The following is a 15,841-nucleotide window of genomic DNA, read 5'->3' as shown; positions in this document are numbered from 1 at the left end:
GAAATACCACGTGATCAATATAAAATGAAAGATAGCATCAACATGAAATTGTATTCCATAGCCAAAGTATTTGGACAAATAAGGACCCACCGTAGTCAATATGAAAACCACCACAAAAAGCTCAGTGGAATAAGTCCAGAACAATTCATACTGTAAGTATATATTGCAAAAATAGATTTATTAATACACAAGATCAACTGACAAAACATGGCTAAAAGGTGAAAGCCTGTGCCGCATATATATATATATATATATATATATATATATATATATATAGGCAGTAAGAGACAGCGTAATATCCACAAAAATTCAATAAAGACATATGAATCCCCAAATATAAGTAGCACCAATTAATGCATAAATATCATGATGACAGTAACATACCAGGTAGTATACAGCAGGGGCATACGCAATCTCCCGCTCTCCCCGACAGGTCCCCGTAAAAAGGAAGGTAACTTCCGAAACGCGCATCGGGGAGGGCGGGAGATTGCGTATGCCCCTGCTGTATACTACCTGGTATCTTACTGTCATCATGATATTTATGCATTAATTGGAGCTACTTATATTTGGGGATTCATATGTCTTTATTGAATATTTTGGGGATATTGTGCTGTCTCTTACATATATATATATATACAGTATATACGGCACGGTCTGTCACCTTTTAGCCATGTTTTTGTCAGTTGATCTTGTGTATTAATAGATCTATTTTTGCAATATATACTTATGAATTGCTCTGGACTTATTCCAATGAGCTTTTTGTATGGCCTCTCTCAAGCCTTTCATGACAAACCTAAACAACCCCTTTAGGATTAAGAATACTTGTTAACAATCATTTTTCAGTGTAAATGTAGCGTTAGGCTCTGTTCACATGTCCAGTAGTTATTTCCATATGTGTGAGATGACAAAAATGGAAATAAAATGATCCAGTACAGACTCCATTAATTTGAATGTGCACAAAAGCATCCTAAAATTTCAAGCTGCTATCAGATTTTTAGATGGATCAAAAAACGAAGTCTGCAAACTTTCCTGAATGGCCAAAAAACTGATATCCGTTTATTTTTTACATTGAAGACTATGGGAAATGGATGTTAACAGATGGCCATATAGCATTTTTTAAGCACGGTACATGTCCAGAACACTAGAGATACTCGGAGACATCTGCGGGAAAAACGGATCTGTTACAAATGGAGCAAAAATAGATGCGGAACAAAAACGGATGCAAAACAGACACCAAAGTGTGCATTTAGCTTTTGTCCTATTTGTAACGGAACCAGTTTTTTTTAATACTGGATCCATTACAAACTAAAGACACCATGACATCTGAACAGAGCAGCCTCATCCTATGCATAGGTCATCATTTTGTTGGTCCTGGACAACCCCAAGTTTTTGGGCTAAACTTTAATGTATAACAGTACACCGTAAAGTAACCACCTATTCCCCAGTGGTGGCTGCAGGAGGACAAATTGGTAGTTTTTGGTACAGGTCTATGTAGGTGAAGTGGAGCTCTAGATCACAAAAAATGAGCGGAAACTACTCTTATGAGAAGTTAAGATCTCTCTACTCAAAATGTTTTATATATGCTGTATATTTTATATATATATATATATATATAATTTATTGCTATAGCGATATAAATATATATATATATATATATATATATATATATATATATATATATATATATATATATACATATATATACACATACTGTATTTTTTTTTTTTTAAAAAAAAGGAAACTGTTGTGATCCAGAACGGACATCCATGTTACAGTCTGAAAATTACATTTGGCTGAATGATCCAGAGTAATGTTTCTGCTGACTACTGCCAAACATGCCACCGTATTCATTGTGCAAAGCTCTTAAGTCTTCACTCGTCTGAACAGTTATCACACAGCATCAAATGATGTGAAGATCAGCGACCCATAAGCAGAATTCAGTCAGCCTTTCTTTAGCTTCCTCCATAGTCAGAAGTTCTGGGCAGCCCAAATTGCCTCTCGTCGTTGTACATGGTACATTGAATATTTAGCTCTCTGTAGATATCTATAATTGTCATGGTCCTATAAAGAACATAGAGCCATCTCATAATGAGACCACAGTAATGAAGGAGCTTCCTGCCCCTTTATCCATGTCACAGCCCATATGAGGTGGTGCCACCCGTCTTCTGTATAAATGCCTACAGGCTGAGGCTACATAATGTGACCGGTGGATGCTGTAATATGTAGATAAGACTCTATGGTGGGAGCAGCCCTTAGATATCTAGATCCAGGACAAAGGATAAGATGTTGTGGGGTGAGAGATTAACCATAAGCCATAGTTGTCCGCCCTAGGCTAGGGTCTCGTGGTCACATGCACACTTCTGCTTTTTGGCTTTGTCCGCAGTTGGGCAAGCGCGAGATATCTCACGGCGATGAGAATGTCTTTGTTGGACAGCTCTGGCTTCATAGAGCTAGAGAAGAGCAGAGATAGGGGGAAAACAAGCCAGTGGGAAGATGAACTTACGAGCGCCTGTACTTGTCTTGAACAGTCATTCTGTTCCGACGTAGTCCTTTCAAAGCTCTCTAATGTAGTATTGGGTTGTCTAAATTAGACAATCCCTTTAAATCTACATCAGGAAACTACATGTTAGGTTTGATGTATTGGATGTCGCTCTTGTGCTTGACATTTAAAAAGTCATGCTCCGTCCGCACCTTTTATTACGACATGGATGTATGGGTTGTATATACTGCTTGTATGAAAACTGCTACACTTTATTCTGGTGTGCCGTGGAGACTTGATCTTCTCCTTTTCTAAACGCATGAGCTCTTCCCCAGCAATGGTGTTTTGTGTGGTACATTCATTGAATGCTCCGGGTTTGACTGCTTCTCTTTTGCATGAAGTTTGATTTTTTTTTGCATCCATGAAAATACTGAGATAACGTGTTTTTTTCTCATTTCATAGAATGATTGGAGTGATCATAGACTACTGTGAGCTCTACCTCAGTCATTTGCTGTTTTTGTTTTTTAATAAATCATAGTAAACCCCATCAGATGCCGTATAATACAGGTTTCCTTCTCGAGGATTATTAAATACAGCATTTACAATAGGAATAGAACTGATACTCTCCTTCACCGGTCTGAGGGCAAATATTAATTCTTCACCTATTTTATACCAATCTGAGCCCTTTAAAGAATCATTATTTCAATTAGACAGTGGTCATGGGTGAACCTGCTGGGATAAGGTGTTATCTGAGCATACTCGGACGCTAAAGACAGTCTCACACGTCCAGATAATTCCGGTACCGGAGAAATTGGTACCGGAGTTATCCGTGTCCGTGTGCTCACGTGGCACACGTGCGGCAGCCGTGTGCCGCCCGTGTGCCGCCTGAGGACCACACGGACAGTGCAGGAGAGACTGCGCTGTCCCTTGCGTGTGGTGCTGAAGTCGGCATTCATCCCTTCTGTCCTGCTCGGCTGAAAGCAGCACTTGCAGGAGAGAAGGAATGAAAAATCAAGTTTTTTTTTGTTAAAAATAAAGTTTGGGGTCACCTCCCGCCTCTCACCCCCCGTGCGCCTGCCCGCTTGCAGAGAAATACTCACCCAGCTCCCGCGATGCCTTCTCTCCCATAGGGGTGGAGCCGCATATTCATCACTGTAATGAGCGGTACCACGTGACCGCTCACACAGGAAAAGCTGCCGGCACTGAGAGAAGGCATCGCGGGAGCTGGGTGAGTATTTCTCTGCAAGCGGGCAGGCGCACGGGGGGTGAGAGGCGGGAGGTGACCCCGAACTTTATTTTTAACAAAAAAAAAACCTTGATTTTTCATTCCTTCTCTCCTGCAAGTGCTGCTTTCAGCCGAGCAGGACAGAAGGGATGAATGCCGACTTCAGCACCATACACAGGGGACAGCACTTACTGTAGCGCTGTTCCGTGTGGTCCTCAGGCAGCACACAGATGGCACACAAACAGCATCCGTGTGCGGTACGTGTTTACACTGACCCATTGACTTTAATGGGTCCGTGTGATCCGTGCACTCCCACGAACACTGACATGTCTCCGTGTTTTGCAAATGGACACACAGTCCGTGAAAACACGCTGACATGTGCAGAGACACGTTTACTTTAATGTGTCTACGTGAGTCAGTGTCTCCGGTACGTGAGGAAACTGTCACCACACGTACCGGAGCCACTGACGTGTGAAACCGGCCTAACCTAGTGTCTTCGGCATGCTCAAAAATGTTCGAGTCCCCGCGGCTGCATGTCTTGTGTTTGTTCAACAGCCGCAACACATGCAGGGATTGTCTAACAAACAGGCTGTCGATCAGCCGCGAGAACTCGAACATTTTTCGGGAACCCTGAAGTCACTCGGTTAGCACCGAGCATGCTCAGATAACACCTTATCCCAGCAAGCTTGCTCATGACTACGGGACAGCCCTTTAAAGTAAAAATGTCGCTGTTTCCTACTTGGAATTAGTCAATCATGAGTCTGAGCTTTCTGAATGTGTTGATTGCTATTCATAGGAATCGAGCAGAAAATAAGTTCACAAGTGGCAAATTTGTAGCTGATAATTCCATTCATCATTTTGGAGTTGTTTTTATAGCAAGTGCATGCATTCAATCCAAACTCCAATCATAATTTACACGTGGAATATTTTCAGAAATTTCTGAAACATTTGAAATGTGTGAACTTTTCTTGCTTGAAAATCAGCACGTTATTAATCTTTTATGAAGATGCCAAATCTAGAATGTTTAAACAGGTGGTTTAGAATTAAAGGGAACCTGTCAAAATGAACATGGTGTATGATCTGCCAGCTGCACGGTATAGAGCATGACGAGCTGAACATATAGGGTTGTGGGTTAAATTTAGCTGGACCACCCATTGGACTCCTATGTGCAGAATGAGCAGGGATTTAAATAAATAACATATAAGTTATTCAGAATCTTTTCCCATAATTCTAAATATTAAAGGGGTTGTCCAAGCTTGGGGTTTAAGTCAACAGTCATTTTATGTGACTGCAGACTTGTGAATCTTCACAGTGTGTGATTTGAATACATGGCATCACATGCCAACTAGTCTTGCATCACCTCTCTCAATACAAGCAAATTGAGAAAGTCTGGACACTTCTAATTGGAATGTGACTGGAAGTATGAAGATTGCATACTTGCAATTACATGGCCGTCCAGTCCCGGCAACACTGTAAAGACTCACAAGCCTGCAGTCACATAGAATGACTGCAAACTTGAGACCCAAGCCTGGACAACCCCTTTAATTGGTTTAGCATTTTCTGCTCTATAACATGCTGCCCTTAAATTGCACAAAATTTCCAAGCTGCCATATTCCCTCTAAGTACATTAATTATAAGTCCACCCCTATTTTCTCCAATTAGTTGAAGCGCTATCAATTTAGACTGATACATAATGTCCTCCTTTATTGCATTTTTTTTTTGCTATTGCCTTTCATTTGCTAACGGAGGCTTCTATATCCCAAACCGGCTGTCCTTAAAGGATCCACTTCTTGTTGCGGAGAAAAAAAAAATATTTCCAAACGCAGACCACCCTTTTGAATATATTGATCAGACATGTTTCTGCAATATTAATCGTGCAGTAGAAAACATTTCTTGAGCCGTTACAGAAAGGCTAGAATCAGGCGCCTTTTACTATTCCATTTTGTAACCAGTCCCTCTCTTTCCCTCTCGTCCCCTCTCCTCCTCCCCCTTCCAGCCAATCATCTTTGTATCGGACAGATCAAACAGCAATAAGGAGTTGAGTGTGGACGAAGTGTCTGATGAAGAGAAGAAAAAAAAGGGAGCGGAGCAAAAAGAGAAAAAAAAACAGGTCATTGTGCCTTCTCTCATTCGGATGGAGTGCCATTGCTGGGCAAGACTGAAATCTAGGCTAGCCGTATTGAGTGGTAGCGTAATGCCTAAATGTCTATTATGTGTCTCCATATTCTCTTACCTAGACGTGGAGAACAAGATCAGATCACATAAGGTTTTATTGATTTTTGAGTGTATGGGAGCTTACTCTCAGATTGCCTTACTTTGGGCTTGCCTCAGGAGGAGATATATTTTTCCCATTGTTTCTGTTTTTTTGTTTTTTTTTTTGCCTTTTCAGTATTGGTCAGTATTTTACCTCAGTATTTGTAAGCCAAAACCAGGAGTCGATGATAAAACCAGAAGTGGTGACGTGTTTCTATTATATTTTACCTCTGATTGTTCCTCTCCTGGTTTTGGCTTACAGATACTGAGGTAAAATACTGACCAAATACTGAATGTGTGAACGAGGACTAATTGCTTGTCCTGTACGGCTATCCTATGGATAGGTCATTATCAGATTGGTGGGTGTTTTACACCCAAGACCCCACCACCCCCATAATAAGTTGTTTGCAGTGTCGGCTGAATTTTAACAGTGTATGGACTTGGAACTTGCTGTGCTGATCAATCTCGGGTACGGCAACTTGGCTCCACTAGCAGTGAATAGAGGCTGAGCTACAGTACCCAACAACAGCCACTACAAAAAGTATGACGCTACGATTTTCGGCACGGCAAACAGCTGATCAGTGGGGCTGCTTGGTGTCTCACTCCCGCCAATATGACATTTTGAGCAAAGTTTTGAGCAAAAATTTGAGCAAAATATGCTAATTTTTTCTAACCATTGTACTCTGAACATTGGCTGAATATATTAAAGATGGCAGACACATACTGTAGAAGCTAACTGAACCTAGAAATAGGGCCAAATGCATGTATTCACCCATGGTCTCCCTGTCTGTACCCCTTTTTACACTTGGCTGGATTTAAGATTTCACCCTATCTGATGGATTGAGTACTGAGATTGTGGTACGACTAAAAAAAAATTAAAAAACATTGCAAGAATATTTTTTTTCCCCAGAAAAGCCCATCTGTGCCAGTACCCAAATTAGCCTGGGCCATTTTAGGTGACTGAATTCTCTTCTGGTTGAAGAGCCAATGATGGCTGCTTCTTTACATTTTTAGGGCTGGCTTTTTCACCAGTCTACAGTTAGTAGTATATATCTAATGTTTAGCAAATGGACTACGTGTTAGTATATGTCTAATGTTTTGGTCACTTGAAGGAAAACTTCCTGCTTGGGGGAAAAAGAAAGCAAATGGGGGCATCATCTCCGACAGTCTGTCAGCTCAGATTTTTGTCATGTACTTCATATCCTGATTAAGTAAATCGAAAGCTTATATGAGAAACATTGCCTTATTTTAGCAGACGTTTTTAAGAAAGCCACTTCCTCTGTTGAAAGGAGGGATTGACTGATCATGTGACTATATAATATAGGATTGGGACCTTGTCTCCTGTGAAGGTTCTTGACTAGTGATGAGCGAACCTGCTGGGATAAGGTGTTATTTGCGCATGCCCAGGTGCTAACAGAGTCACTTCCGGGTGCTCTAATAATCCTCACGGCTCTATGTCTCATGTTTGTTCGACAGTCGCAACACATGCGGGGATTGCCAGTTTGTTAGGCAATGCCTGTTTGTGTTGCGGCTGTCGAACAAACATGAAACATGAAGCCATGAGGACTGGAACATATTACTAGAGCACACGGAAGTGACTTGGTCAGCACCTGGGCATGCGCAGATAACACCTTATCGTAGCACGTTCGCTCATCACTAGCCATGATCAAATTTTTAAGTTATCCACTGATGACTTATTTTCAACTTTCAACCAAGTGATCCGACCGCTTGGACCCCCAGCGTTCTTAAATGGGGGGTTCTGCAGACCATAACTGATAGTTGAAGCATGCGCACCTCTGCTCCGTTCCTTCCCTGCTGGACTGCCAGTATCACAGCTTGTTATCTCCAGCAGTCTCATAGAGAATAGAGTGGAGGTGCCCATGCCTGAGGTCCACTCCAGCCAGACATAGCTCTGCACATCACTTGCGCCCATCTTGGCTTTCCACCATATTGATATAACCAATATCCTGTCCTGTACAATTTCGAATAGAAATATGACTTTTTACTTTTATATTTTTGTCTAAAGTTTTAAAAGCTTCATCTGTTTAGTACTGTGCCTTTGCTCATTGACTGAATACATTGTAATAGAATACTAAATGGGAGCTTACCAGTTTGCGGAGTAGATCTGTCATGTGGACAGTGATTAAGAAACTAACTTTATAGATGTAGCCCAAGACCCAAGTAAAGCTTCTTTCACACTTCCGTCAGTACGGGGCCGTCACAAAGCGTCGGCGCAACGTACCGACTGACAGTGGTGATTTTTTGCACGTGGGCAGCGGACGCAGTGTTTCAACACTCCGCTGCCCACGTCCGCTGCCCATTGTGAAGTCCCAGGGAGGAGGGGGTGGAGTTCCGGCCGCACCTGCCCAGTTCAAAATGCAGGACCTGACGTTCGAAAAACGTTCCCTTGAACGTGTTTTCGCTACGACGGCCCGCCAAATACTGATGCATCCAGTGCACGACGTATGGAACGTGTGTCCATACGTCGCAATGCGACGGCAATACAAGTCTATGGAGAAAAAATGCATCCTGCGGGCAACTTTGCTGAGTAGATCTGTCATGTGGGCAGTGATTAAGAAACTAACTTTATAGATGTAGCCCAAGACCCAAGTAAGGCTTCTTTCACACTTCCGTCAGTACGGGGCCGTCACAAAGCGTCGGCGCAACGTACCAACTGACAGTGGTGATTTTTTGCACAACGTGGGCAGCGGACGCAGTGTTTCAATACTCCGCTGCCCATTGTGAAGTCCCAGGGAGGAGGGGGTGGAGTTCCGGCCGCACCTGCGCAGTTCAAAATGCAGAACCTGGTGTACGAAAAAACGTTCCATTGAACGTGTTTTCGCTATGACGGCCCGCCAAATACTGACGCATACAGTGCACGACGTATGGAACGTGTGTCCATACGTCGCAATGCGACGGCAATACAAGTCTATGGAGAAAAAACGCATCCTGCGGGCAACTTTGCAGGATGAGTTTTTTCTCCAAAATGACGCACTGCGACGGAGGACAAACGACGCAAGTGTGAAAAAAGCCTAAGAAGATAAGCACCGCCGCTACCATCCTAAAAGCACTGTAATCAAATATGTTTACCTGTGAAGTGATGTTTCTGGATCTGAAAAAGGGGGATCCTTTGTTCTTTGACTGGCAACCCCCTAAAAGAGAATCTGTCACCTGTTTTTGTCACCTAATTTGAGAGAAGCGTAATGCAGCAAAAGAGACCCTAATTCCAGCAATGTGTCACTTACTGGGTTGCTTGCCGTAGTTTTATAAATTCTTGAGGATAAAATCCGTTTTATCACTGGAGGACTAGTGTACCTGCTGCCATGTAGTCCTCCATATTCATTAGTTCTGTATAACCCCGCCCCCACCACTGATTGGCAGCTTTCTGCCTATGCACAGTGTGAGATCTACCAGGGAGCTGGTAGATCTAATATATAAAGCTGAATGTGTGTGTGTGTGTGTGTATGTCTGGGATTGGCATCTGCACCATCGCAGCTACAGCCACAAAATTTTGCACAGTCACACGTATGGACCCCGAGAGCGTCATAGGTTATGTTGTGAGGCGAAATTTTAACCCCGCGCGTTCCAATTCACCAAACAATTTTGCCCCTATCTACATAATGGGGAAAAAGTGAAAGAAAAAGTGCTGGAGGCAAATTGACAGCTGCCAGATGTGAACAAGGAGGACTTAAAGAGTGAGAGCGATGGCGCCAAAGAGTATATACCATACAGTTGCTAAGGTGGGGCCCCAACATGGGATACTCACCACACACGGGGATATGAACACACACAAAATGCGCCACACACTACCACGTGCTTGAACACATATACCACCCTCAGCACACATTTCACCACACATACACCAACCTCGCCACATAAAAGTCGAAACACAAAAGTCACCGCTCAAAACTCGCCACATGCAAAACTCACGGAAAACTCGCCACCGGCAAAACTTGCACACGCGGAAAAATTGCCACATGCACAAAAGTTGCAACACATGCAAAAGTTGCCTCACACAAAACTTGCACATACTCAAAACGTACCACAAATGTACCATATAGGAAATATGGCAGCTGTCAGTCACATGACCTGTCTATTATGTGTATGTGTGAGCTAATATATACTGCCAGGGGGAGGGCTTCCTGCTGGCTGGGGATTTATCAGGCTGCCAATTTAGCTTGCAAATACTGAGGTAAAAATACTGACCAAATAACGTGTGAACGAGGTCTAATACAGGAGAAGATGACACACAGGTATATACTATATACAGGGGAGATGACACACAGATATACAGTCATGGCCAAAAGTATTGACACCCCTGCAATCCTGTCAGATAATACTCAGTTTCTTCCTGAAAATGATTGCAATCACAAATTCTTTGGTGTTATTATCTTCATTTAATTTGTCTTAAAGGGACACTGTCACCTGGATTTGGAGGGAACAATCTTCAGCCGTGGAGGCGGGGTTTTTGGGTGTTTGATTCACCCTTTCCTTACCCGCTGGCTGCATGCTGGCCGCAATATTGGATTGAAGTTCATTCTATGTTCTCCATAGTACACGCCTGTGCAAGGCAAGATTGCCTTGTGCAGGCATATACTACAGAGGACAGAGCATGAACTTCAATCCAATATTGCGGCCAGCATGCAGCCAGCGGGTAAGGAAAGGGTGAATCAAACACCCAAAAACCCCGCCTCCATGGCTGAAGATTGTTCCCTCCAAATCCAGGTGACAGTGTCCCTTTAAATGAAAAAAACACAAAAAGAATTGCCGTAAAGCCAAATTGGATATAATTCCACACCAAACATAAAAAAGGGGGTGGACAAAACTATTGGCACCGTTCGAAAAATCATGTGATGCTTCCTTAATTTGTGTAATTAACAGCACCTGTAACTTACCTGTGGCACCTAACAGGTGTTGGCAATAACAAAATCACACTTGCAGCCAGGTGACATGGATTAAAGTTGACTCAACCTCTGTCCTGTGTCCTTGTGTGTACCACATTGAGCATGGAGAAAAGAAAGAAGACCAAAGAACTGTCTGAGGACTTGAGAAACCAAATTGTGAGGAAGCATGAGCAATCTCAAGGCTACAAGTCCATCTCCAAAGACCTGAATGTTCCTGTGTCTACCGTGCGCAGTGTCATCAAGAAGTTTAAAGCCCATGGCACTGTGGCTAACCTCCCTAGATGTGGATGGAAAAGAAAAATTGACAAGAGATTTCAACGCAAGATTGTGCGGATGTTGGATAAAGAACCTAGACTAACATCCAAACAAGTTCAAGCTGCCCTGCAGTCCAAGGGTACAACAGTGTCAACCCGTACTATCCGTCGGCATCTGAATGAAAAGGGACTGTATGGTAGGGGACCCAGGAAGACCCCACTTTTTACCCCGAGACATAATAAAGCCTGGCTGGAGTTTGCCAAAACTAACCTGAAAAAGCCTTTAACGTTTTGGAAGAATGTTCTCTGGTCAGATGAGACAAAAGTAGAGCTTTTTGGGCAAAGGCATCAACATAGAGTTTACAGGAGAAAAAAAGAGGCATTCAAAGAAAAGAACACGTTCCCTACAGTCAAACATGGCGGAGGTTCCCTGATGTTTTGGGGTTGATTTGCTGCCTCTGGCACTGGACTGCTTGACCGTGTGCATGGCATTATGAAGTCTGAAGACTACCAACAAATTTTGCAGCATAATGTAGGGCCCAGAGTGAGAAAGCTAGGTCTCCTTCAGAGGTCATGGGTCTTCCAGCAGGACAATGACCCAAAACACACTTCAAAAAGCACTAGAAAATGGTTTGAGAGAAAGCACTGGAGACTTCTAAGGTGGCCAGCAATGAGTCCAGACCTGAATCCCATAGAACACCTGTGGAGAGATCTAAAAATGGCAGTTTGGAGAAGGCACCCTTCAAATATCAGGGACCTGGAGCGGTTTGCCCAAGAAGAATGGTCTAATATTCCAGCAGAGCATTGTAAGAAACTCATTGATGGTTACCGGAAGCGGATGGTCGCAGTTATTTTGGTTAAAGGTTGTGCAACCAAGTATTAGGCTGAGGGTGCCAATACTTTTGTCTGGCCCATTTTTGGAGTTTTGTGTGAAATGATCAATGTTTTGCTTTTTGCTTCATTCTCTTTTGTGTTTTTTCATTTAAGACAAATTAAGTGAAGATAATAATACCAAAGAATTTGTGATTGCAATCATTTTCAGGAAGAAACTGAGTATTATCTGACAGAATTGCAGGGGTGTTAATACTTTTGGCCATGACTGTATACTATATACAGGGGAGATGACACACAGGTATATACTATATACAGGAGGAGATGACATACAGGTACATACTATATACAGGGGAGATGACACACAGGTATATAGTATATACAGGAACAGATGACACACAGGTATATACTATATACAGGAGCAGATGACACACGTATATACTATATATAGGAGGAGATGACTTACAGGTATATACTATATACAGGAAATGACATACAGGTATATACTATATATAAAAGGAGATGACACACAGATATATACTATATACAGGAGGAGATGACATACAGGTATATACTATATACAGGAGATGACATACAGGTATATACTATATACAGGAGATGACATACAGGTATATACTACATACAGGAGGAGGTGACACAGGTATATACTATATACAGGAGGAGATGACATACAGGCATATACTATACACAGGAGATGACATACAGGTATATACTATATACAGAAGAGATGACATACAGGCATATACTATACACACGAGATGACATACAGGTATATACTATATACAGAAGAGATGACATACAGGTATATACTATACAGAGGAGGAAATGACACATAGGTATATACAATATACAGGAGGAGATGACATACAGCAGGTATATACTATTTACAGGGGAGATGACATACAGGTATATACTATATACAGGAGATGACCTATATATAAGGGAGATGACAAACATGTATATACTGAGGTGAAAATGAGAGGTGTGAGGTGAAATGACAGGTATGAGGTGAAAATGAGAGGTGTGAGGTGAAAATGAGAGGTGTGAGGTGAAAATGAGAGGTGTGAGGTGAAGATGAGAGGTGTGAGGTGAAAATGAAAAGGTGTGCGTGCAAAATGAGGAGTGAGGGAAAATAGTGGAGTGATCGGAAAATGACAGATATGAGGTTGAAATGACAAGTGTTAGGGGGGAATGAGAGGAGTGAGGGGGAAAATGAGAGGTGTAAGGGAGAAAATGAGAGGTGTGAGGGGAAAATGAGAGAAGTGAGGTGCTAAATGAGAGGCCTGATGGGAAAATAAGAGAAGTGAGGTGCTATAGCTAACCACAGATATTTACTATGCCCAGGCAATGCCGGGCTCTTTAGCTAGTCTGTAATAAAATAGGGGATTTTATCAAAATTACAGTGAGCGGCTCAGTAAGTAATACATCGCTAGAATTGGCATCACTGCCCCTACATCACGATGTTCTCTGATGCGGTAACAAAAACCTGGTGACACATTCTCTTGAAATTCCATTGGTTGAAATCATGTAGTCAGTGTTGTCAATACTGTGTGTTAAAAGCAAAATGGCTTAAAGGAGAAGAAAATCCCTTTACCTATTAAACCTGATAATATGGGGAAAGAAAAGCGGCTTCTATAAACAGTGTACGTGATTTATCCTGTAGGATTTATTGCTCTATATGTTAAAACAGCAATGGAAATGAATGAAAGATCAGTCAGTATTTTGCAGAAATGAACCTGATAATAACCACTGAGCCACCTTTTTATGTGTCTTCTAGACCCCTGGTAACACTGATAAAGAGAGTGAAGAGGAGAAGCAATTCAGGAACATATTCAAGCAGATTGCAGGAGACGTGAGTATAATCATTTTGCTATAAAATGCTAAAGCCACAGTCATATCCATCATTTTTCTTTTGTCGACAGTCATATAAGAGCTTTTTTTTTCTTTCTTGGGACTAGTTTTAAATGAATTCACTCTACTATATAACGAAAATGAAAAAAAAAATCCAAGTGCAGTAAAATGTGAAAATTTTTAAAAAAAATTATATATAACGTAATTTTTTTGTACATTAAAATTTACCTGGCAACATGATTGTAAAGTCTGTCCGTTTACAGTGATACCATACTAGCATAGTTTTTATGCATGTGGTGAAAAATAAAAAAATTATATTAAAAATATATATTTATTTGGTCTTTAAGCACTTAGTAATTGTATCATGGGCTCTGATGGGAGCTCATGCATGTACTAGCACTCACGTCATTTAATATCAGTGATTCATTTAATATCAGTGATTAACAACAATAATAAAATCGTTAAACAACAACGATCGCGCCTCTTACAGACATCTACTGAGTTTTGTGCAAGCTCAGCTCCTGAGCCTGCACTGTACGTGGGACGTACTATTGCATCCTATATTGGGAAGGGGTTCAAAGGAATCTGTCAGTATGTCTTTGCCTCTACATTTTGTTGATCTCAGATTAAAAAGCAGAGACCCAATTCCAGGGATGAGTCACTTTTTGTTTACCTGTTTGTTGTAGTTTCAACACAATCTCCTGCTGATAAAACACTGGCTATCACTGCAGGACTAGGTTTCATCTGCCAGACAGTCCAGCTGCTCTGTGTACTTCCGCCCCCACCACTGATTGGCAGCTTCCTGTGTACACTGTCAGCAAGTTGCCAATCAGGTGTGTGGGCGGAGTTATGCTGAGCTCAGCATTTATAGCTCTGCTACCTCTACAGCAGAGCTTCTATCAAAACTGCACCAAGCAGTCCAGTGACACATTCCTGGAATCAGGCTCTTTGCCCCTACATCATGCTGCTCTCAGATTCCAAAGCAAAACCCGCTGACAGATTCTGTTTACAATGTAATCGCAGAACCTTACGATATGCCATCACATTATAATTGGGGTTCTGTTGTTTCATAGCCACATTGATCTTTAGGGCTGCATCAGCTATTCATTAGTGGCCACCCTCTGGCCCCAGTCAGGGGAACATGGCTCCTATGGTCCGTCAGGCTGGTGGGGGTTGTAGAGAACTGACTGCAGCCATAGATCATCAGTTTATGCAATGGAAATAACCTTTCTAATATGGAGAACACTTTTCATTCACTATTCCATTTGTTTCTGCTCCAGGATATGGAAATTAGCGCTGATGAACTGCAATCTGTCCTGAACAGAGTCGTTAACAAACGTAAGTGATAGAATGAAACAATTTTCCTTAAAACCAAATAAAGCAACGCCGGTCAGGAAAATACCAAATCCATGAATGTTCAGCCCATAGCCAGTTCTCCCATTTCCCCCATACTCTTGGCCCTGTCAAGGCGTTCCTGCAGTCTCTATGAAAAAGCCATTGCTAGACTCCTTGGGCAGCGGTTTACCTGAAGGAAGACTACAAGCAATGGCTGTTGGAAATCCATTCCTGTCCCCTGCATCGATCTGTCTGGAGGTCCCCAAACCACTAGACTGTCAGCCAATAGTCGTGAATTCGGTTGAGTTTAGTTTGTGGATGGGGGGCTCTTGAGCTGTAGTTACAAATCTGTGTAAAACCATTGAGATCTTCACAAGCTCAACAATGGTCAGACGCGGCAAGTAAAAAAACCAAAACGAAAAAAACAAAACAAAACACCCTACCTCCTAAAAAGCCACATTTTCCTGTTCCACTCATCAGTCACCCTTTTCAAACCAAGTTCTCTTTGGCTGATACTTTTTCTGTTCACACCATAAGAATAAGCATAGGGTGACCCAACTGGAACATTATGGCACAATATTTTTTATTGTAGTCGCAAACAACATAAAACCCACTCAAGGCACGGCGTACTCATCCAGGAACGTACACGAGTGGGCACCGCTTGGTGTGGTATAAATCGGAGGTGAAT

The 15,841-nt window shown here is 42.1% G+C and overlaps 1 protein-coding gene across 3 annotated transcripts in view; it reads left to right on the top strand.

Annotated features, from left to right (window-relative positions):
* The window catches only part of CAPN3 (calpain 3), a 237,959-nt gene that overhangs the window by 196,018 nt on the left and 26,100 nt on the right, over positions 1–15,841 (top strand). For 2 of the 3 annotated variants that reach the window (XM_069731848.1, XM_069731831.1), the window contains 3 exons: positions 5,701–5,814; positions 13,745–13,819; positions 15,099–15,156. In XM_069731848.1, the coding sequence (XP_069587949.1) occupies positions 5,701–5,814; positions 13,745–13,819; positions 15,099–15,156 (247 nt within the window). The remainder of the gene's footprint in view (positions 1–5,700; positions 5,815–13,744; positions 13,820–15,098; positions 15,157–15,841) is intronic. The other variant, XM_069731840.1, reaches the window with a different exon arrangement.

This window comes from Ranitomeya imitator, chromosome 1, assembly GCF_032444005.1.
Source record: "Ranitomeya imitator isolate aRanImi1 chromosome 1, aRanImi1.pri, whole genome shotgun sequence".
In the NCBI taxonomy this organism is placed as follows: Eukaryota; Metazoa; Chordata; class Amphibia; order Anura; family Dendrobatidae; genus Ranitomeya; species Ranitomeya imitator.
This window is presented reverse-complemented; position numbering and strand designations above follow the sequence as displayed.